We start from the raw sequence: 23,011 nt of genomic DNA, 5'->3' as shown, positions 1-23,011 counted from the left end.
CCTGCTATGACACTAGGTGGACGCGAGGTGGAGCCGCAGCCCAGTGCACAGAGCAGCCTAAAGCCCATCTCTCCTCAAACCAGGGAGCAGGAGGCGGGCTCACTCAGCACCAGCCCTGTGAAATACAGTTACATTTACACCATAATGAAGCTGTTATAAATGTCTTTTCAAAATTCCTACTTATCAGCGTCATTCTTTACCTACCTAAAGCTGGCAGAAACTTGTTATAGTAGTTGCTTTTTGTTTTTTTTATTAAGAAACTAAGTGCTTTGTGAATGCAGAGTTTAAAAATCTATAAACTCCAACTCAAAACCACCCTATGGGACTAACACTGGAAAGAAAAGAGAGCACGCTGCTTTGCGCCCAGGGTGGATGACCAGGCCCTCGCGTCAAGTGCTAAATCCATCACTCCACAGGGACTCTGACGGTGGCCTATGGGAGGGGATTCACCTTCTATTTCATTTTAAGGGTAATTCATGTAACCTAGAAAATTTCATTCTTGTTTTCCCATCTTTCTCTCTCTTTCTAATTAAAACAAGCCATTAAACAACCCAACACTGGTTTTGCTTGGCTTTAAGTGTCCTCAATCAAACTGTATTTATAACACAATGATCTCTAATTCTTTTCCGAACAGAAAAAGAAAGGCAAATTGGAGGAAAAAAGGCCACTCAAGAGATATATAACCCCACAAGGCAAAATTCAAAATTCAACTTTTAAGATGGCTAAGACCAAGGTTGGGTGGTGTAGCAATGGCACCAAGCTAATTCTTGCAACGCAGCCACTGAAGCTCACGCAGCACAGTGAGAAGGAAGCAGCACGGCCATTCTGACATGGATCCTGGTAACTGTATCGCACTCAGAGACGTTCAGGAGAACGATCACAGCTACACGTGACGAAGCAGAGCCTGGACGACCAGTGGGCCATACACAGAGAGCCATGGTGCTACCACTCCCCAGCTCAACAGAGGGTCGGGAAAGCGGATTGAAACATGGGCCTCACAGACTCATGCTCAGAACTAATACACTAGGATCTGGGTTTTACATCTGGACTCACTGGTGAACTGTGATCTGACCCCAAATTCTCAACCACCATTTGCTGAAGAGTCTCAGATCAGGATAACCACATTTTAATGCATCTAAAACTCTCTGGCATCATTCTGATCTTGCAAATTAATCCATATTATGATTAACCATCTGGAAATGACTATCCTTGAACATAAACTTTATGCCTCTGGTAACTGACAAACCATCCCTGGCCACACCACAGGAAAACAACTATTAAAAACAGAAGCCAAAGTTTTTGGCTAACTTATCATTACTACATACAAATGAAAAATAAACCTAACCATCTCTCTAGGAATCCAAAAATGAAGGTGGAAGCAGTTGAACCTAAATAACAGTGTTTTTGGAAGGGCTTTTATCTACTCCTCACTTTTAGTAACTCTCATTAGTAGATAGAGATTTAAAACATATTAAAAATTAATTACCTGTATCAACTCTAGTCTGAAAATGTTTCCCCATTCACTCATGAAGCAAGAGACTATGAGAGATTCTTAAAAGAAAGCACTTGGCATTACTCAGAGATCTGACATCCACACTATCCATCCTACAATTTCCATCAGTCATGTTTCCGACATGCTCTACCCTCAGACATGGGTGCTGACGTGGGATGAGGGGTGTGCTCGTGATGCTGTGACTGGGTGGTGACACCCGGAGGAGAGGCCAGAAACAGGACGAGAGATACACTGCTCAAGGAAAACCAGGTCAATCCACTTCTTCCCTGGTTTACTTCCAGGGCTCTAGAAGCTGCAGAGATCAGGGATTTCAAAGGAAAACTGTTTACAACAGAACTGGAGACCTGTTTGGAGCCAGCTCAGCAGAGATATATAAGCATTTAGAATTAGCCAGTTTTAAAATTACAGAGACCAAAATATAGTGCATGTTATTTCATATTTGTAAAATCTAAACCAAGTTCTACAGCTGTTAACATGTGAGGCTGTTTCTGCAAACTAAGGTCAGGAAGGCTAAATACTAAAAAGAAATTTTAATTATTACAAACAAAACAAGCGTGTGACAGAACAAAACATTTCTATGTATGGGTGCCTACGTAAAATTTAGGATAATTTCAGGATTTCCAAGGATAACTTATTCATTGAAATAACTACTTCATAAAGTTTGTAACCAAGCCCCTGAAAACTTCCAAACCCTCTAGCTCCCAGGCAGAAGTCCCGACATCAAGTGTGCACGGTAGGGAAATCTGCCTTCCTTCTCAAGTGTATTATTTTAACATGAAGGAGACAAGACAGAGGGATTCTAAATCAAGAAGTGACTGAGTCCTGGGACAGGACACAGGACAGAACGTGGACCCACCTGGATGGGGCCTACTGACATCAGCAGGCTCTTGAGCTGGACATCCGTAGTGGAGGAAGAGAGGCCTTCCACGGACACGACGCAGGGCTGTGGCTTGCACTCCACCACCCGTAAGTTCTGCTTGTTCGGCATCAGGCGCCCCCGGCCCATGGCACCTGCTACTCCTCGGCCTCTCCCATGCATGAGGACCTGGCAACAACAAAGTAACTGTTCCATTTTTGAACTTTGGTCTTTTTTCACACATACCATGATATAAAAGTGAGCAAATAATCTAGAATCCATTAAAACACACCATAAGCTATAGGATTTCTGTAGCTTTTATCCACTATCAATCAGAACAGGCTTTAATGCCTAAATGAGACAATAATACCCAGCTGATCTGGGTGGAGAAAGACGACGGAAGAGGACGGAGCAGAGTCTGACCCCGTCCTGTGCCAAGGATGGGACTAGGTGGGCACTGTGTCCCCAATATCCTGGAGATGAAGCAGCAGGGTCACAGGGCTTCAGAAACTTGCTGCAAGTAACACAGTTAAGGACTCAGATCCAGTCCTAACGGCCCCAGAGCCCGAATTTCCCCCACCGTATTCCAGGCCAATTCAGCAGGGACCAGCAAACTGTGCCTGGTGTTACCCACAGCCACTGCAGAGTCACCACAAGCCACAACACATATCCAACTCATTTCACAAATATGTACATTTGCTGTCCCGAGACTCTGAAAGGCAGATTCTGCCACAGGGATTTCCCCCCGGCTGCTTACACATTACAATCATCTGCAGAGCTTTAAAACAAAACCAAAAAAACCCAAACCATAATGATGACTGAGTGCCCGGCCCCTCCAAAGTTACGATGTCTACACTGGTCTACAGCAGGGCCCAGGGTTCAAAACCACTGTCCTGGGATCTTTTGAAAAAGAAGAGACAGATGATCTTTCCATTCTTTTTCAACTAGGAAATTAGATAAAGCACTGGTGTCAAGGGCTTTCTCTAAAACAAACTCCTCCTGTGTAGGACGGTAGTGAACCGCAGGCCGCAGAGCTGCAATGAACAGCACCAGGTTTTCCAGACATCCCACCAGAATTTCGTCCTAGAGTTTGGGTAGAAAGGGACAAAAAGGACCTCCCACTCCATCACAGAAACGGGCAGAGAGGAGGGCAGACAGAAATGAGAGCCTCAAGACATCACTGGGCACCAGTCTAAGAGACCACAGATAAAACCGAACACTCCATTCTTAACACTCCACAGGAGGGAGCCCACCTACTCCTGCGCAGTGAGTTGTGAGAAGTACAAAAGGACATTTCAGGAGAGGTCACATCGGAAAACACACATCAAAAGTTGCAAGTTACACTGGCTGGAAACCAGAAGTAACTAACTATTCTATGTTCCAGCTACACTAAGTTATAATATCAACAATAACATCCTTTACTAAATGCTTACTTACATACCAGGCACCATACTTTGCATATGCATTTCTTATAAAATCCTCACAAGAGCCCAAAAGGGACAGGAAACATTACTGTCCTCACTTTATAGGAGAGTAAACTGAAGTTTAAGATGAAGAAACTCAAGTGCTTTATTTATGTACAGAGCTGTATGGGAGGAGGGGTATTTTTCTAAGGTCTTCCTCTTCATATAGCCAGGGGACAACACCTGACTGAAGAAAATTTAGACTGGAACAATCTTTAAAGACTATACCTGAAGATACGACTTAATGTGTCTGTAACGTCTGTCTTCTGCTGCAAAAATTGAATAATTTTGTTTGTCCCAACACCATAAAGCGTTTATGAGATAATACATACATACATACATATATATAAAATGTATACAGAGTAATTTAAATACTTCAAAGACCCCTTCATATTAATACTGCTACTTAGTATCAGCAGCAAGACAAGGAGATGGGAGGAACTAGTAGATTCCAGAGCTTTCTAGGAGAGACTCAAACCTCCCTGGCGTGATCTCATCAGACAAGGGGCGTCTGGCTACTGGGCCAAGAGGGGACTTTACTGTCGGCGAGAGGTGTGAAGGCTTTGGGGAAGTTACAAAGATGCCCCTCACGAGAAGCTGAGGGGACAGGCACTCCCGCAGCAGGACACGACGGGACAAGAGGGACAAGATGGACACACCTCTCCAGGGATGGTTTTAAATTCAGCACACAATAGGATAACCTTCACTCCCCGGAAGGGATAGTGGACGCCCAGGCCTCTAGTCTAACAGACTGAGCTGAGAGGAGGAAAATACCGCCCCCCACAGCCTGGTGGGCTCCTTTCTTGGGCAGGCCACTCCACCCCCAAAGGCCTCGGTCTCCACCTGTGAGCTGGGGCACTGAGGAGGAAAGGGAGGAGCGAACACTCAGTTCTCCATCTGCAAAGGCTCTGAGGAACCAGCGGGCAGGGAAGGGAAAGCGTGCCAGGCTGGGGCTCGCCTGCAGGGCTGTCTCCAGAGCACAGCTCAGAGCTGCAGGAAACAAACGTGCCCTCGGTCGTGGGGGATTCCCCGGAGTTGTACCATTAAATAAGTCACAAGAGGAAAAGCGCTTCTGTGGAATGTTAGCTTTCAAAGCTGGAACAAAGAAAATGATGGCTCATTTATGCGATCACTCCTACTGTGTGCCAGGCACTCCTATCAGAGAAGCACCTCACTGCTGCCCGTTCTAACTAGGAGGACATCTACGTGTGCACGGCCCAGACTTCACGTTCCTGTGGGGCAGGCTCAGTAACGGGCAGTACCTTCTTGGCTGGGTGAATTCCTTGGATGCTCTTGATGCCTGGAGGGCCGGCCGAGTGCACGTGGGCCCCCACTGGTGGGTGCTGGGGCGGCTGAAGGGCCCCCTTGGTCAGTGTCACTTTGCGGGCAGGCTGCTGTCTCACTTCTGGGGGCTGAGGGAGCCTCTGGGGCTGGCCCTCCGGGTGAAAAAAGCCGTCGCTCTCTCCTCCCTGCTGAAACCAATAAGGCAGCACGCTGGTCAGTATCCGCGCAGCCGGACGGCCCTCCCCAGCGTCAGGGAGTCCGCCTCGGTTAGGATTCAACCAAGACGCAAAACCATCACACAAGTGGAAAACCAAACCTGTCATTTCACTAAAGTCACTAAGAAAATTTCTCATTTGACAGTGTTTGGATTTTAATAATATTTTTGAAATTTAAAACACGAAAATTTTTAATCACTGTACCCAGTCAAGAGGTCTATAATTAAAATTTAAATGTTTAGTTCAGTGAAATACTGCTTAACTTTAAAAATACTTCACACTCAACATACACTTTCCATTTTCATGAGCATTGTCATTAAAACCTGACAGTTTTAAACTTGTAACTCCTGTCAAACCTCTCAGAAGTGGGTCATCATCCTGACTCATCCCACAGGCTGTGCTGGTCAGTCTCGGGGTGTGCCCAGCGCCGTCCCTCCCCTGTGGACACAACACTGAACACTTGTACTCTCGACAGAGCACTGGCAGGCGAGGAGCACCCAGTCATCCCTCCTCCTGCCAGAGTAACAGGTGATTTCAGACGAGCTTTACAAGTATCAGAAATCTAACCGTTTGTGTTTTACTAATGCTCCCTCATTTCTTGACCTTAAAACCTGTTACTCAATTAGGAAGCCAGAACCCATTCAAGCTGCACTACTGATGCTCCTAGTAACACCAGTCAGCATAAAACACCTCTCTGGATGGGCCTACCAGCTACTTTCAGGATTAAGTGTGGCATCTTCCAACAGGGGAGCTAGTGGCCGACAAAGAAAGTGGACAGCAAGGAGTCAGATCTTGCCCTGCTAAGTTACGTAATCTTAATAAAAATGGACATTTGTTTTTTTGGGGGGGGAAAAATAAGATTCAGACTTTCAGTAGCACAATGCTCAGCTCCTTACATAAACAGGAGTCTAGTGAAGTAGTTAGTAAAACTTCTCCACACACACTGCTCAGCTATGCCAGTATTTACAAGAGGAACTTGGTAAATTAGCTCAGAAGCAGCCCACATCTTCTATGCTTCTTTCTTTCCCCTCTAAACTTATCTTTTAGAGACAGGTTAATGGAACAAAGGGAAAGAACAGGGGCTGGAACAAGATGTGCTTAGATAAGATTTTTGCAAAAACTGCCGAAAATAATGGGATCTGAGAAAAAATGAGATAAAAATGTCACACAGGGCAGGACTACTGGCAATGGCAGCATGAAGACACTGGCAAATCTTCTCCCCCAAAATAAGGGTATAATTGGACAAAATTGTTCAAAACAAGCATTTCAGGACTCTGGAAATCAACGAAAATGAAATAAGAAACGAGGGCAGCATCTATTCCTGAGCCCTGGAATGGGCATCTTTGGTCCTGCAGACAGAGCCTCCCTCAGGGACACAGCGGTTTTATCAGGACAAGGCGGGGGTAGGAAAACACAGAGGGCAGACCTGGTTTGGTGAGGAGGCCCACAAAGCCCCAGGAACGCTGTCAGTAAAAGCAGCCAACTGGGCAGGAAGGGCAGGGGGAACGCCCACAGATCTACGGGTCTCTGGTCTCAGTCCTGTCTGGAACAACAGCAAACCAGCTAGAAATCCGAGAGACTTAACAAGGAAATTGTGGAAATGAAAGAGCTACCAGAGGCCTAGATAAGTCCTCGACAGCAGGCTGTCTGGGAAACTCACTCGTGCAGAGGATCCTGGTGGGCAGGCAGGAAGTAAGAGCTAAGGGGAGCTCTGAGTACTCACTCCGACCCACACACACATCACCAGCCCAGGGCTCAAGGGACCTGCACACAGCCCTCCTAAATAAGTGGCTGACCACTAAGCCATGCAGCAACAGGGTCACATCCAGGCAACCAGGCTAAGAAGTAAGAATAAGAATAAAAAACCGAACAAAAAATATTTTGAACAGAATGAAAATGAAAACACAACATATCAAAATCTAGGGGATGCAACTAAAGCAGTCATATCAGAAAGGAAAAGAGATCTAAAGTCAGTAACTTGAGCTTTTATCTCAAGAAGCTAGGAAAAAAAAGGAAATCAAACCCACAACGGAAGGGAATGATGAGATCACAGTGAAAGGCAATGACATAGTCAAGAGAAAGGCAACAGAGAAAAAGTCAATGAAACCAAAAGTTGGATTTTTGAGATCAAAAAAATTGATAACCCTTTAACTAAACTGACCAAGAAAAAAGAAGACACCAATGACCAAAATCAGGAATCAAAGAGGGACTATCACAACTGGTGTTGTCACTGCCCGATATGTGGGAGTCACTCCAGCCTCAGGGAGGAACACGCCCTAAGTGACAAGGGCAGCGCAGTGGGAAGGCAGGCCACTGCAGGACCGTGCACCACAGACAGGCAGGTGCCGCTCTGGGCTGCCTGCAACTTCTCCCAAGTCTTCCATGCAAGGCACCCCAGCCAGGCAGGGACGGCCTATTCTCAGTGTGCAATTTTTCAGTCTTTATCTCAAAAAGCTACATGAACTCTCTCTAGTTTTCTACATGCTTGAAATCTGCTATACTAAAAAGCTGAAAAATTTAAGGACATACATCACATATCCCCATCTTTCTTAAGAGTCAGTGATTCATCATTTATTAATTTATCTAAAATCCTATTGAAATTATGTTAGTAGAAGATTCATAAATTCACCATGCATGTGTTAAGTCACACTGTCCTTAAAAACATTCCTCTTTTTCACATGGGGTGACACTTCACACTTCACTAGCTCCCAGGTCCCACAAGAGGCTATGTGTTAGGTGCAGGTGGCACTAGGTCACTAAATTCTCCACACAGCTCAGCTACACAACAGTCTACGGACTGCCTCTCCAACTGCTACCCTTTTCACTAACGTGGATAAATGACCAGGCCGTGCACAGTTAGCTCTCTGGGGAGGTTTCCCATTTGATGGACTCAGCGGATCTAAACAAGCTCCCTGAAGCTCACCCGACAAGGTAAAGCCTCGAGGGAATCTGGAGCACACGCTATCTTCTAAGCGTCTAGAAAGACCAGTGGGGTAGACTCTAGTTAGTCTGTTTTGTTCACCCAGCCAAAATTTCTGGTGCACACAGATGGCACTGAGATATTTATTGAATAAATCAGTAAGTAGATCATACTTTTTAAAACCTGAGTAGTTCTGAATGTGCTATTGAAAAGATTATAGTGTCAGGATCTTAGGTTATAGCTGCTGTCAGTTACTACACGGATTTACCCAACGTCACTATGAAACTAAAAAGGACAGCCTTCAGCTCAGAAATACTATCACACGCATCAGAAATCATTATGCCACATTGCAGAAATAGATAATTAGCTAGTACATGTGGCCTAAAAGGAACGATGTCCGTATACATCATGGACAACAGGATGAGTATTGTAATTTTTTTCTTTAACTAAAACAAGATGATCTAGACAGTAAACTTTAATTTGAAAAGAAGAGCTTGCACCATAAGTGGGATACTATTTGCTGATCTAAGATATACAATGTGTATATGTACTTGGGTGATAAATGTGTGACACTGCGGTGATCTGATGATTTTTAAACTGGGAATTGAGAACATAAACGTTTAGTCAATAAATATCCCAAATAATAAAAGATTCTCTTCATTGTTATTTTGAGTAAGAGATGAGTGATAATTTATGTCTGAAAACATTAATGTCAGATAAGAACCTTGAAAAATAGAGTTCTAAACTTCTATTTTCCTTTCAAAGAAAAGTTTATTTCTTTTGCTGAGGAAGATTCACCCTGAGCTAACATCTGTTGACAACCTTGCTCTTTTTTTTTTTTTTTTTTTTTTTTAATGTCAACCAGCACCACAGCACAGCCAGTAACAGATAAGTAGTGTGGTTCCATGTCTAGAAACCCAGCCAGGGCCGCCAGAGCACAGTATGCCAAACTTTAACCCCTAGGCCATCAGGGACGGCCCAGAAAACGTTTACTTTTTTAAGTAGGCTTGATCCCCATTTAAAGTTCAGAAATAGAGGTATCACAAAAAGCCTCACCATTTAGGGCTTCCTAAGAGATCGCCTGAAAAGACACGGGAACGAACGTCCCTGCTTCAATAGTTCTGCGGATCTGGACCCTGTCTTTCACGGCTCCCTCATCCACCCTGACCCCCGCCACACTGACCTCCTGGCTCTGTCTCCAGCCACAAACCCAACGAGCCCGAGGGCTTTCCGCTACTTCTGCCTGAAGGCGGGGGGACCTCACCAGCAACCTTCCTGGCCTGCTCACTGGAGGAGGCCCCTGTGAACGGCACTCTCCAATCCTAAGGTCCCCAGGCCACGAACTGCTTTATTTTTCTCCACAGCACTGATCGCCACTCTCAGTTATGTCATGTTCACCAGAATGGGAGTCCCATGGGAGGCAATGGTCACCACAGCATCCTCAGGACAGAGAAGAGAATCAGGCACAGGGCAGACAGACAACAAACACTTGTCAAGTCAATGACAAACACAGACAGGAGACGTTTCAGCAGAGATTACGACGACTGCCCAACTTCCAGGAAAAGCTGCTCCTGCCCACTGCTCACCGAAAAATGGAGGAAAGCCCTGAGCTGCCAGGAAAGCTCTGCAGTTACTCATATTCAAGATGATGTTTTATACCTTCTAGAGCTACAAATGATACAAGAAACTTTATAACAGAAATTTCCAAGGATCTTAATCACCACAAGTTTTGATGTCATTCCACATGCTCCCCTCACGGGGGGACAGGAGGAGCTAATGTGTGCGGAATGACAAGAGTATCCCAGGGTCTCTACAGCCCTTGTTTTCCCTCAAGGTAAATACTATCATCTTCATTTCACAAATGAAAAACCCAGGGCCCTTGGTCCCGCTGTGAGTGCTGGACTTGATGTCTCCAGTGCCAAAGCTTCAACCCCACACTGCCCTCCTAGGGGAAGCGCTTATACTAACACAACTGTTTTCAGCAAGGGTTGAAACAAAAGGGCCTAACCATCATTCAGTTAATCAGTTTAATTAAATGAAGGGCTACTATAATGCTGTGCTTTTGCATCTTTCTGAAAATCATGCTGAGCACTTAAGGTTTAAATCTAAGTAAAGAGTTATTTCATTTTGTAAGAAAAAAGAGGTGGTTTTTTTTCATTTGAAAGAACAATTATTCTTTTCCAAATTAGCACAATGGAAAGCTAATTCTTGGGAGAAATTTTAAATTCTAGAGTTATTCCAGTTAACACGAGGAAACAGACCACCTATTAACAACCAGGTTGTGGCCAGGAACATATTTTTATGCCACACACACAACCACACAGACAAAAGGTGAATGAGAACAAGCTAAGTGCCTGTGCGCATTTACTGAGAAGTCTCCTGTAACACACGCATAGAGTTCACAGTGCTGAAAGAGATCTTCACACTGTCAGCACTCACATACGTATCAATTTAATCATTCTGTCCATTACATTAGGAATTTCAGAAACCTGTCATCTTAACGTAAGGAAACAACTGGCTGTCCGTGGATGGTAGATCACAGACTTCACTCTGAAAGTGAATTTCTCTAGGGTGGACAGCTCACTTTCGGAATTCCTTGCACGGCAGTGTGTTTAGATACGATTTTAAATATTTTTCACTTCCTCTAAAAGAAATGAGGAGAAAAGAAGTTTGGTCTAATATTTTGTTGATTTTTTTGCATGAATGAGTATCTTTTAATAAATACCATAAAAATGTCTTTTTAGAGTAGTTTTTCTTAAATATAAGGCACTAGCTGAATTAAGTAAGCTTAGGGAATACTTTTTATCAGCTTAATCTCCACAAAAAATGAGATTTGTAGCCACCAACATTAGGAGGACAAATTTATTTATAACAAATGGTTTAAATGTACAGATAAAAATGCCTATTGATACTGTCAGGGCGTCTTGCAATTTGACAGATCAAATCTTATTTTCATTCTTAAACCCCAGGAAGAAGTGGTATCACTGACTTGCATTCACTAGTGAGCAAATTGATTAATCCCGCTCTATAGAAATCTCAACTCTTGATTACACCTATCAGACGTTAAGCAGCATTATTCTAGAGTGACAACACTTGACAAATTCCCCAACCATTTTTCTCAGCCTTTGTGGCCCTGCTAGCTTGTATTAACCCTGATGAAAAATTAATTTTCCTTATCTTCTTCTAAACCCCAAAATCCAAATCCGCCAAACTGGCAACTCTTTCTGTAAAGGTATTATGAAAACCTCTAAAAGATTAATTGCATGTCTTCAGGTGACATTAAATTAATTTCTGTACTCATGACAGACATTTGATACTCCGTACTGAGAGGACAGATAACATTGTCAGGACACACAGAAGGACAGTGGTTAGGGTCCCAGGGCAGCCTCTTATGAATCCTCCTTTCGATAAGGCCTCCTTCACTGTCACGGCAACGCCGCTGATCTTACAGCCCACAGACCTCACGGAACAGGTTTCTATTAACTACAACAATGCTGGGCCTGGCCCTGTAATCTTTAGAAAGCTCACTCAGAACCTGGACAATAAATGATATGCATGCTACATGAAGTTGCTAAATATAAATACATTTAAGGCTCTACTGTGTCTTTGAAGACCACTGTTTAAAGGAGAAAAGGTAAAAGAAAATAAACAGGATACCGTTCTTATCCAGGTTCCTAGGTCAATTCCCTCATTCAACTGTCACAATATGACATGAGGTGAGAACATTTCACACCTGCAGTGTTCGTCTCCTCTCTACAATAAATTACCCTTACATACGGCAAGCATACAAAACATGAAAACAACTGAAATCTAAAACACTTCCTACAAAATTCCAGTAATGGGTCCACACAGATTGAACTGAATCAAAATCCATAAGGTTAAAAAGACAGGGCAGACAGCTCTCGTAAGTGCTCGGGCTTCCTGAGAAAAAGATTCGATTGGCATGTACATGGGATTCTATAGCTGGTGACAACGTGGCAATTATCCAAGAGCTCTCCGTTAACATTCTACCTTTCTGAGATTAGTTGGGTTTGGGGAAATCTTTAAAAAGCAAAAATTAACTGGCCTTTGGAGGAACTCACCAAAGCCCTGAGCCTCTGAGGGGATCTGAGGGGATCCCAGGACTCTCCAATTTCTAGTGCACAAACCTACCAGCCTAAAAAGGAAAGGATGGCTGAAAAGTGAGATTGCCGGGGCCTTTCCATGCTGCACGTCATCAAGCATCGGGGGTCCCAGAACTCTGCTCTCCCAGCAAGAGCCCCCACTTGGGGGTGAGGCTCCAGGCTCTGGAAAACAGAGCTACCAACCTGCCCAGGATGAGCAGCTCAGAAGGACCTACTTTGTAGGCTGGGTGACTTCCCCAGGGAGACAATCAAGGCCCTCTTTTTGGTAGTTGTTCCCAGTTAGGAGAGGGAAGAGAGGGAAGTTATCCGAGACAGTGGAGAAAGCAGATTCCCTTCCTGCTGGGGAGGGCGGGTTAGCAAAGCCTGATTCCTAACTCCAGGTGAATTATTTCTGATCCAACCACTTATTTCACTCCCCAATATCACACCTCTAAAAAAACCCATTAACTAACGTGTAGAAATTCTGATTCATTAAAACTGATTTCTGTCTTCTAATGAACCATCGTCTGTTTTGCCCAAATTTAGAGGCCACCTGTTTAAGAATGCTTTAAAAAGTCATTTCTCTGCAAGTTAACAATTTTGCCCACTAAAGCGTTTCATAGCTCTTAGTGACAAATGCTTGTGTACAAGAATTGGTCCTCCAGAAGGAAGATTCTACAATGTACATCTTATCAAGTAAGTGATTAACCAAGACTCGTGTCCCATTTCTCTTCCTCTCTCCTGCTCTTTGCCTTCTGGCCATTTTACTGCTCATTAGCACCTCTAACAGGGAGAGCATCAGACCTGACTCCAACCAGCCACTGGGCCACTCTCCTGACCCCAACACCAACAGGACTGCAGGGTAAGAGGGACTGCAAGGCGAGGAACCGCAGACGAGGGCCCGAAAGGTGGGAGTCTGGGCTCTCCTTCCCCGGAGAGGTGCAGCTGCCTCTCCCCAGCAGTGCCTCTCCTGGCTGCCCTGTGTCAAAGCAGCTCCTCTTACACTCAGTGCCCCAGAACTCTTCTCGACCCCAAGCCCATCACAGTTCTGTCCTTTCCTGCCTCATTTTCAACTCACCTCCACCTGAGTCACTTCTTCCTGGTCCTGCTGCACCACCTCAGCACCCGGGCCCAGCCGGAGACCGGGACACCAGGTGACGTCCCATACACGAGAAGGGCTCTGGCCTGCAGACTCACCTCTTAACCCAACCCAAAAGGCAGCCAAACGGATGTACGATACGATCACATGTTGTAAATCGAATAAGGGAGTTTGGGAGGGGACCATAAATTTTAGCATGAAAAGATGGCCAGAAAAATTTATAACAAGGAGTAACGTTATTTTTGGTTTTTCCAAATTTTGCTTACTGATGCCATCTAAATGTCTATAATAAACAGCTATTACTTTTTTTTGAGCTAACTTCTTTTTTTTCTGAGCTAACATCTGTTGTCAATCTTTTTATTCTCTCTCTTCCTCTTCTCCCCAAAGCCCCCCAGTACATAGTTGTATATTCTAGTTGCAGGTCCTTCTAGTTGTGGAAACAGCTATTACTTTTATAATCAGAAGTATTTGGGGAAAAAACCACTGTGCTAACTCCTTCTTTGAAATTTCAGTAAAGAAACCATAAGCAATCTCTATTATTTTTAAAGGGAAAAGATATTTTATCAATTATTTCAACAAATATTTCTTAAATATTTATAATATACTTGAAACTGTCCTAAATCCTGGAGACAAAAAATGAACAGAAGAGCAAAGCCAGCCGCAGTCAGCAGCAGTAACGAGCAGACGGGGCTCCGTAAACCACAGGTCACACACCACATGTGTGACAGAGCACGTGCAGGCGCCATACCAAGAACGAGGGAGCAGCCGTGTGTGGAACAAGGCGGGGAGACCTTCATAGCGAGTGGCCAGAGGCTTGAAACCACAGGGCACATCCAGAGAACGGGAGGTGGCGAGGGTGACCTCCTCAGACGAGGAGTCTCCAAAGGGTGACAGATGGCTCCAGGGCGAATGCTTCTGTTTGTCTCTCAAGTCAACGCTCAGGAGGTGTACCTTATGCCTTTCTGTGTATCAACATTGAAGTCAGAACATGAGAAAAAAACGACAAATAGCGACTGTTTTAAAAATTAAGCAAGGTTCAAATACTAGCCCGTCATCCCTCTGCTAAAACTTTCCAATGGCTTCCATTACGCCAAGGACCAAGATCCAAAAGCTACAACAGCCCCTAAAGGCCAGGCTCCAGACTCACCTGCTCTCTGCACTCTGTCCATTAGGGGATCAGCTGTGCCTTCTCTCTACAGGGCCTCTGCACGTGCTCTCCCCCTCTGCCCAGAAGGCTCTTTCCTCCTCCCCTGCCCTCCTTCACCCAGTCATCTCTGCCTCTCCACGCAGTCACTGCTTTAGGGTTCCTCCTCATGCTACTTGCAGCACCCTGCACCGCCTGCTCTCACCTACGATGCTGTCCTGGAGCCTGCACAGCACCTGGGTTGTTGAGTGGTTCCTACTTTCTTACGCAGCTGAAGCAGGTGCTAATGCACACAGAGCTCCTCAGCCCCAGGTTCTGTGTGCTGTGGCGGTCTCAATCACAGCTGCCTCACTCACACACTGCTGGCACCGACGGATGACCCTTACCCACCAGCAACAGAGGAAGTTTCAGTGCCAGCTGGCTGTAGCTGTCAACGAGCCTTGATAAAACGCACAACAAACAAAACAAAGTCCAGAATACAACTGCAGATGCCTGAAAAGGCCAAGCCCACAACTACCCCTGCCATGGAGAGGAGACCCTCTGAGACCTACCGTGCCCCTCCTCCCCTCCCTGTCAGTAGTTTTGGCCTCAGTCGCTACCTAAAGAACAGGGCTTGCCTAGCCCCCTGGTCCACAGACAGACTCATTGTTAATATTTAAATAGTGACGTTTAATTCTCTTGGAATTCTCACACTATGACAATAATTCAAAAAAAAGAACTCAATGCAGCAAAACGTATTCTTTATTCATTTCAGGAAATGTAATACATAGCAGAATCCAACCAATTCAGGCCATCTCTTTCTGATTCATTTTTCTGTATTTGGAACTCACCGTAGAAGGACTAGACACGCACTGAGGGGCCCAGAAGCAATGACACCCAACAAGCACATCTGGCCTCCAGCTCTTCAACACCAGGAGGCAGGCCTGACAGCAGGGCTGAGGCAGAGAGAGGTACTACAAGATGAGCCTGAACAGCTTCCTGCACCAGAAAGGAAGGATGTGTTCACAGAATGACAGAAATGCATCAAAGGACACAGGCAAGCTTGAAGGGGCTCTCACTGGCCAATCTGGGACAACTCAACCTCAAAACGAACAATGATAGTAATGGTTCACTGGATAAAACAAGAAGTCATAAGCCCATATTCCTGTAAATAAATGAACAAATGAGTAAGCCAGGGCAAAGAGAAAGCTATCAGAGAAGGAGCATGATAACCAATAAAATACAGAGGAGTGTCCGCATTAGAAAAACATCACTGTTGCTAAAAACAGTGAAAATCTGACAGGAAATGGGATCTTTACATAGTCTCAGAGTATCCTCCCATAAGTTACTTATCAATTACAAAGGGCAAGATCGTAACTCTGCAGTAGAAATACTTGGCAAACACCATCACACTCAAGCGGTCAAGATGCCACTACTCGACAAGCCAATGTTGTATGCCTCCTAACAGCACACACTGAGGAGGACACGACATCCTTCTGTGGCGCTTCTGCCAAAAAAGCCTAGAGTGAACTGATCGTGAGGAAACACAAGACAAACCCCAAGCAAAGGACATTTGGCAAAATAACTGGCTTCTCCTCTTTAAAACTGTCAGGGACACAAAGGCTGAGGAACTGTCCAGATTAATGGAAACTAAAAGGTAATACGTGGTCCCGGACTGGACCCTGGAATGGGGAAAATGGCTATAACGGACACTGTTGGGACAAGTGAGGAAATCTGAATATGCACTGTGGGTTGGAGAGTAGTACTGTATCAATGTTAAATTTTCTGATTTGTCATACTGTACAACTGTGGTTTTGTAAGAGAATATCTGTGTTCTGAGGTAATACACTGTGTCTCCAACCTACTCTCAAATGGTTTGGGAAAAATTAGGTAGGGGTGCATGATGTGTGTGTGTGCGCGCATGTGTAAAAGGGGAAAAGAGAGACAACGATAAAGCAAACGTGGCAAAACATAGACGCCTGGTGAAATCTGACACAGAAGCACAGGGATTCTTTATACTGTTTTTCTAACTTCTGTTAGTTTGAAATTATATCAAAATAAAATGTCCTCCACTCCACAAAAAAGATCAGGGGTGTACATCTCCCCTCTCTACCGCCTCTCTAGAGAAAATGTGAGAATAACTCTCGAGTAGGTAGGAAGGGAAGAAATGCACCGATGCCGTCCAACCCCCAAAAGCAAGCTCACACAAATAAGTTGGGACCTTCTGTAGGCAGCATTCTGACAGCCTTTCAAAAAGGAGACGCAAGAGTATCATGCTCGGACAGCTGGCTTTCCTGCTGAGGCATTCTGTGCTGCTTTCATTTCTCGGTGTGGCCAGCAGAACAAAGGACTGTTTACTTAATTTGCTGCCAAATTCTTAAAATTTTCATTACCTCGATTAGAATAAAGCAGCTGAATTCCGAATTTGCTTTCATTTTCTTAAAGAACACTATAAACTGCCACTCTAAATAAGCCATTTTTTCTTCCTTAAACTAAAAGGAAAGGGTAGTGATATTCACCGAGCCAGCCACTACCATGTGCTCAGGCACTGTGCCACTCGCCTCATACGTGTTACAACCTTTAATCCTCACAACCAACCTGGGAGCAAGCCAGCCTCATTTTCCCGAGGAGACCCGGGTACACCTGGGCCAGGTAACTAAGGTCCCACAGACGGGCGGAAACGAGGCAGCAAACACTTCAAAGGCTCCCCATTTCCCCTAAACCAGAAGACAGAGCTGCAGGCTAAGTGAATTCCTCAGTAAAGGAATTTCCCGTGGCGTGTGCTTGTTCTAATTCCTTTTTCTGATGTTTAATCACAAAGAATGACTGGATGACTATAGCAAGGTTACACTAAGTTAACATTTCATATTTTTATATTTGCTCCATTATTACGCGAACGGTTTTTCTAGATTATTTATGTATTGCTTATGAACAAAATTATGATTTAAAAGGTTGCTCTTTCGGTTTCTGAAAATTAAATACTTAAAAGAAGCTTTCTGAGAAATGAGCAAATGGAAAGTATTTCCATATTTTAAGTAATAAAAAGAGAACCATTCCATCAAATACAATTCTTTAAGTAGATTACTTATATAAATAATACTCAGGGAAGCATATGAAATTTAAGCAGCAACTTTTGCCAATATCTAACACTCTTTATAAACAGCATTAATTTGTTCCTTTTGTAATCTGACTTAACAAATCCAGACAATAAAATGAGTGTGAAAAAAACCCAAATTCACAGACATAGACTGATTAGCCTCATATCAAAAGGTCTCTTTAAATTTTCAAATTCCCCTAATGTTTTCACCTAAATGTTTTAAATATAAAATTTGACCTAATTTGATTTACACAGAAATGTTCAAAGACACACACTGAGCACACAGCAAGTTATAGATACACTTAGCCAGGATAAACCATCACTCACTTTACCAGGCCAGCGGCCACATGCTTCCTCGAATGTTACCAAACCATTCCGCACATTCTAGAACACGAAGGGTGGAAACCCAGCCACCAGGCTCCAGTCCCATCTCCACGGCTGATGCTACTCACCAATCACAGCACTGTTTCATGCCCCTAAATCCTTCTCAACATGCTCTCTAGTTAGGCAATACCAATTGGGGTGGGCAAGCAAAATGAAACCTAATCATCATCCTCATTCTAAAAACCCCACAAAAAATCTTCTGAATCAATTCCAACTGCTATATACTCATTGGAAACAGCAGAATATTATCCCTAATCAAGAAATAAGTAACTGGAAAAAAGCGGCAGAAAAAAATAACTTATAAATAATGTAAAGAACACAGGATTCAGAAGCCTAGCTGTTACCAATTAGCAGCTGTGTGGCCCTGGGCTACTAACACGACCTCTCTGAGACTCAATTTACTCACCTATAAAATGGGAATAGCAGCATCGACCTTAAAATGATGTTGTGAGCACATGCTAAACACTCGGTAAACAGTAGCTACTACTATTATACGGCATAAAATCACAGAATGCATTTCTAGAAGGGTACTTAGGAGCACTCTAAAAAGAAAATGGGCATTTTTGAAGTACCTGCTATGTGTCAGAGGTTTCATTTACTTATTACTCAAAGTAACCTTAGTAACTCCATTTAGAGATTGGAGATTGAGGTTCAGAGAAATGAAATGACTGTCCAGGATCCCAAAGACAATAAATAAAAGATGACCCTCCAAACATGGGTCTTCCTCATCCAAAGCCACATTGTCTTTACCGTATCACACCACTGTGTACAAATGTAAGCGCACTGTCCTGGCGAGGGAGAGCTTCCATCTCTATACTCCATGAAAAGGAAATCCACAATGACCAGTAACAAATACGATGCCAACAAAAAGCCCTTGACGAAAGCGAAGAATCACTCTCAAGCTTTAAACCCAGACAACGACGCTGGAAAATGCTTCCCCTATGTCTGTAATGCATTAGTTCTAACAAAGAAGAACAATATAAAAGGAATAGAAATTCTCTTAGAATGATATGGGTGAATTAAAAATCACTTTAAAAATGATACAATTACTGAAAGGGCAGACAAAAAAACCAACTGTCTTAAGACTCCAGCTCTTTCACTTTTCAAAATACTCAAAATCCAAAGATAAATGATCCGAATATAAATAATGAAATACGGAAAATAACAAAAGAGAACTGCATGGATTCACAGTCACCTCACAGTAAAAGCAGACCTAGAGAAACCTAGTTTACCTGTAAGATATTCCCAAGTCATTCGTCAGAATAAGAGAGCCAAGAAAACCCTGCGTTCGTAACCGTAACCACCCTGGGGGGTACCTGCTGACCTGTGGTCACCACCAGGGCGCATTCTCTGAACGGCACCACCGACTGCAGTAGGCTGGCGTCCTGTCTCAAGACCACACGAGAACGAGGAGATGACTCAATGCCAAGAATAATTTAATTAAATACGCTAGGCACCAGTTTAGGTGAGAAAAAAGTGAAGGAAATAAAACTGACTCTCCATAGTAAATCTTTCTAGGAAACCTTAAAAATACTACATATATTGTATTTTTGTACTAACAGGATGTAAAGAAATCCAGGGCTTATAGCAAAATGCAAGAACATGAACTGACAAATAAAATGCTCTTATTAAACAAGCAATTATAAACCCGAAATGCATAAGTAATCTTCTGCACAGGTATGACATACAAGCGAATCCTACTGAACGCTAAGCCCGTCAGACCCTTCCTGGGGTGCCAGCAGTTCAGGGCTGGCCCCACAGCAGCCCTGGGCACAGATGCCAGAGGGAAGGAGAAGAGGACCAGCAGAGACTGAGACGGACGGCAGAAGAAATGTGAGCACACTTAGCACTGAACTGTTTCCTTTTTGCATCGCCTGAAATAAGCACAATATGAACATGCTCTCCTAAAAATAGTTCCTACCCACAAAAAACCCCAAGGCTGACAGCGAAATACTATTTCTTCTGGTTCAGGGAGATACAAATGAGGCATTTATCTTCTGATAAGTCAAAAGTTGCCAACACGCTATTAAAGGAATTGATGGGATAAATTCTAAGATACAAAACATGCTGGTAAACTAACTTAATACTTAAGAATTAAAGAGAGCTAAAAAGCTATTCCACACTTTGTCAGACAGCTATTTTCAGGCACAATTCCTCTGCTGTTCTTCTGCGTATTGTAAAATTACATAGCATGATTTTAGCATATGGTCTGATATAAAAAAATACGTTTTTGCCACTGGAGAAAAAGACAGCAAAAATTTAAGTAGATAAATTCTTTTAAAAGAAAGGTGTCCACTGGTTTGAAAGCTGCTCTTGGACAGCAGAGCCGCACCCCGCACCTTCTCGCCACCTGTGCACGTGGCCCTCCTGTCACACCAGCTAGCACAAAGCACCGCCGTGGCTGCCATCGGAAAAGTCCCATTCCTAAACGTGGCTCCGTGTCCCTCCTATGTTTACATATGCTTTAAACAAGGGCAAAAGCAAAAGGCTACAGACACTGTGGAAACTCATGAATGCTTGGGTTCTCACCTAAATTTAACAAATTCATACAATATTAAAATAATTTCATATAATATATGCCATCTGCTTACCAACATTTTGAATTGCAATGAATGGAGGTAAGAAACAACAGATTTGAATAAAATAAAATTATAAGTCCTGTTGAATATGGAATTTCTAATTTATATTATACTATCAAAAGTTTTCTTACAGCATATGAAAAGCTTCACATTCTTAGTCTACAAACCTGGAAATAAAAGCAACTAAAACTCAACTAATTAATCAACTAATGATGAGTTGTACTTAATCCAGTCCAGCAAAGGATGCCATGCCACACACGTGCTCCCCCGCAGCCCCACACGGTACTACTTTCCTTGGATAGACTGACAATTAGAGGCCATTTTCTTTTTTATTGTAAATATTTTGTGGTTTTTAATGTACTCATCACTAGCTGGTTTGCTCTAACTAGCCTGTGTCTTACAGTTCTTCCCCTTTCTTCCTCAATTTATAATACAAATTGCACACAATAGGAAGCGTTGTCACAGAGTGCACCAATTACACACACTATATAGCATCTGCTGTAGAAGTCACTGGAATCAAAGCCAGAGACGAGAGCTACCTTCTATTACATAAGTAACGACTACATGGCAGGATGAGGAAGTGGGTGTTCTACAGATGGCTTCGTGCCGGGAGAATCTTCTGCACCGGAAATCTACCGGCAGCAACTCTAAACACTGAGCACATCCAAACCGCAGTGGGAACCGCGACTACTGCGCCTCACCGGCCCCATCTCACACACGCATCGTTCAAAAGGAGAGGAAGAAACGAACTGTGCGCCTCCTTTGAAAGCATGTGGTAAAACCATACACGATTTCACCTCAGAATTCTATTAATCCTTTCTTTCCCTTCAAACGGGGGAAATTAGCTTGAAAACAGAAGATAAGAAACAGTCTCTGGAAGAATGCTGCTTAAAAGTAGACACATAGCACACTGCCCCCCACGCCCCGCCCTGCCCACAGCTGCTCACCGGGTGTGAAGCTATACATAACAATTTGTTTGTTTTGCGGTAAAGGAAACTTTATTTTTAAAACAAACGATGATTCTATCACAAACTGTCTACAAAAAGAAGCTAAGACCGAGAAACGTCTAATTTAGGGATCGTCACACTGGCCTCTCACCAAGACCCAAGAGAGACAACTGGCACAACATGGTCCCAGCTGGAAGTGGAATGCAAACAACAATTCCTATGCCAGCGTCAAGCAGGCAGAGGCTGGTCTACATGATTGTGACCGAGGCAGTTTTTACTTCCCTTTCTTCAAAACCTTCTCTGGGAATGGGGACATTCTAAGTGAAGCACAGATTCAAAGAGGCAATGGTAACCTTGTCAACTTACCCCGCCTGACAACTTAATCACCCTGACCTTGGAGCTGACTTGTGGCCCATCTCCGCCACCGCTGTTTGCCCGGTGCATGACGGTCCTTTTCGTGCCGGGCTTGGCATCCGGGGGCCGGCCCTGGAGGGACGCCACTCGAGCAGTCTGTGAGGGGGGTGGCGGCCCCTCCCCATCCACAGGCTTTCCCTGCAGGACTTTGTGCTGAGCTGGACTCTGAGGTACAGTTCTGGCCTGTCTCAAATGTTTCAGTGGTTTCATCGGTTGTCCTTGATACTGCATGTTAGCACCAGATGGCACAAAATTGGATGTTTTGGGCTGAACATTTGAAACAGTGACATCTTGGTTTTTCACGAGAAGTCGGTTTTTCACATTCTGTCTGACCTGCGCACCTGGAAAGGGTAACAGTGGGTTACCATTGGTGGGTGATGGTGAAGACGTCTGCTCTTCCTGCTCTGCAGGGGCTGAGGGTGGATAGAGCTGCTGCTGCTGCTGCTGCTGCTGCTGCTGCTGCTGCGCCAGCCTCTCGAGCAGCTCCTTCTTTCTAGCCCCAGCCTGCTGCTGCCGTCGTAGCTCCTTCTGCTTCAGGATTTCTTCTCGGAGGCGTTTCTGTTCTTCTATCTTTAAGCGATATAACCTCGTTTCTTCATCTTCATCAGGAAACTGAAAGAGAAAATATGAACAGTTTACTTTGGAGACTGGAGGTGACCATTCCAGTCTGTTATCACCAAACTAAGAAAATGCACTTTGTAAATACCCTTTAATTCAGGGTTTGAAAGAAGCCATTCAAAATCTGCTTAGAGCCTTTAAGTATAGCTCCTTCCTCTAGGGAGGGGAAAAAAATTGCACAGCTAAAGCTAATTTCAAAAATCTTATCACAATATTAAAAACGAGTAAATTCCCACTCATTTACAAGTTTGAAACCAATTAAACTATTCATTTAAGATATCAAAATACGTTTTGAATGGAAATGGCCACAGCAGGGGGGCCATGCTGTCACACAGGTTTTATCTGGCTCTTCTCTGACGAACCAACAAAGCGGGGGGGGGGGGGGGGGGGGGGGGG

The 23,011-nt window shown here is 44.0% G+C and overlaps 1 protein-coding gene across 6 annotated transcripts in view; it reads right to left on the bottom strand.

The window, feature by feature from the left end:
- RBM33 (RNA binding motif protein 33) overlaps positions 1-23,011 on the bottom strand; it is a 133,498-nt gene that overhangs the window by 12,749 nt on the left and 97,738 nt on the right. Inside the window, exons 14-16 of one of the 6 annotated variants that reach the window (XM_046670613.1) lie at positions 21,950-22,609; positions 5,095-5,304; positions 2,370-2,558 (exon numbers count right to left, since the gene is read on the bottom strand). In XM_046670613.1, the coding sequence (XP_046526569.1) occupies positions 2,370-2,558; positions 5,095-5,304; positions 21,950-22,609 (1,059 nt within the window). Of the gene's footprint in view, positions 1-2,369; positions 2,559-5,094; positions 5,305-14,201; positions 14,416-21,949; positions 22,610-23,011 lie in introns of those variants that run through there. The other 5 variants (XM_046670614.1, XM_046670616.1, XR_006889910.1 and 2 more) reach the window with 5 other exon arrangements.

This window comes from Equus quagga, chromosome 8, assembly GCF_021613505.1.
Source record: "Equus quagga isolate Etosha38 chromosome 8, UCLA_HA_Equagga_1.0, whole genome shotgun sequence".
Lineage (NCBI taxonomy): Eukaryota > Metazoa > Chordata > Mammalia > Perissodactyla > Equidae > Equus > Equus quagga.
The sequence above is the reverse complement of the archived record's forward strand: the minus strand, read 5'-3'. Positions and strand labels throughout refer to the sequence as shown.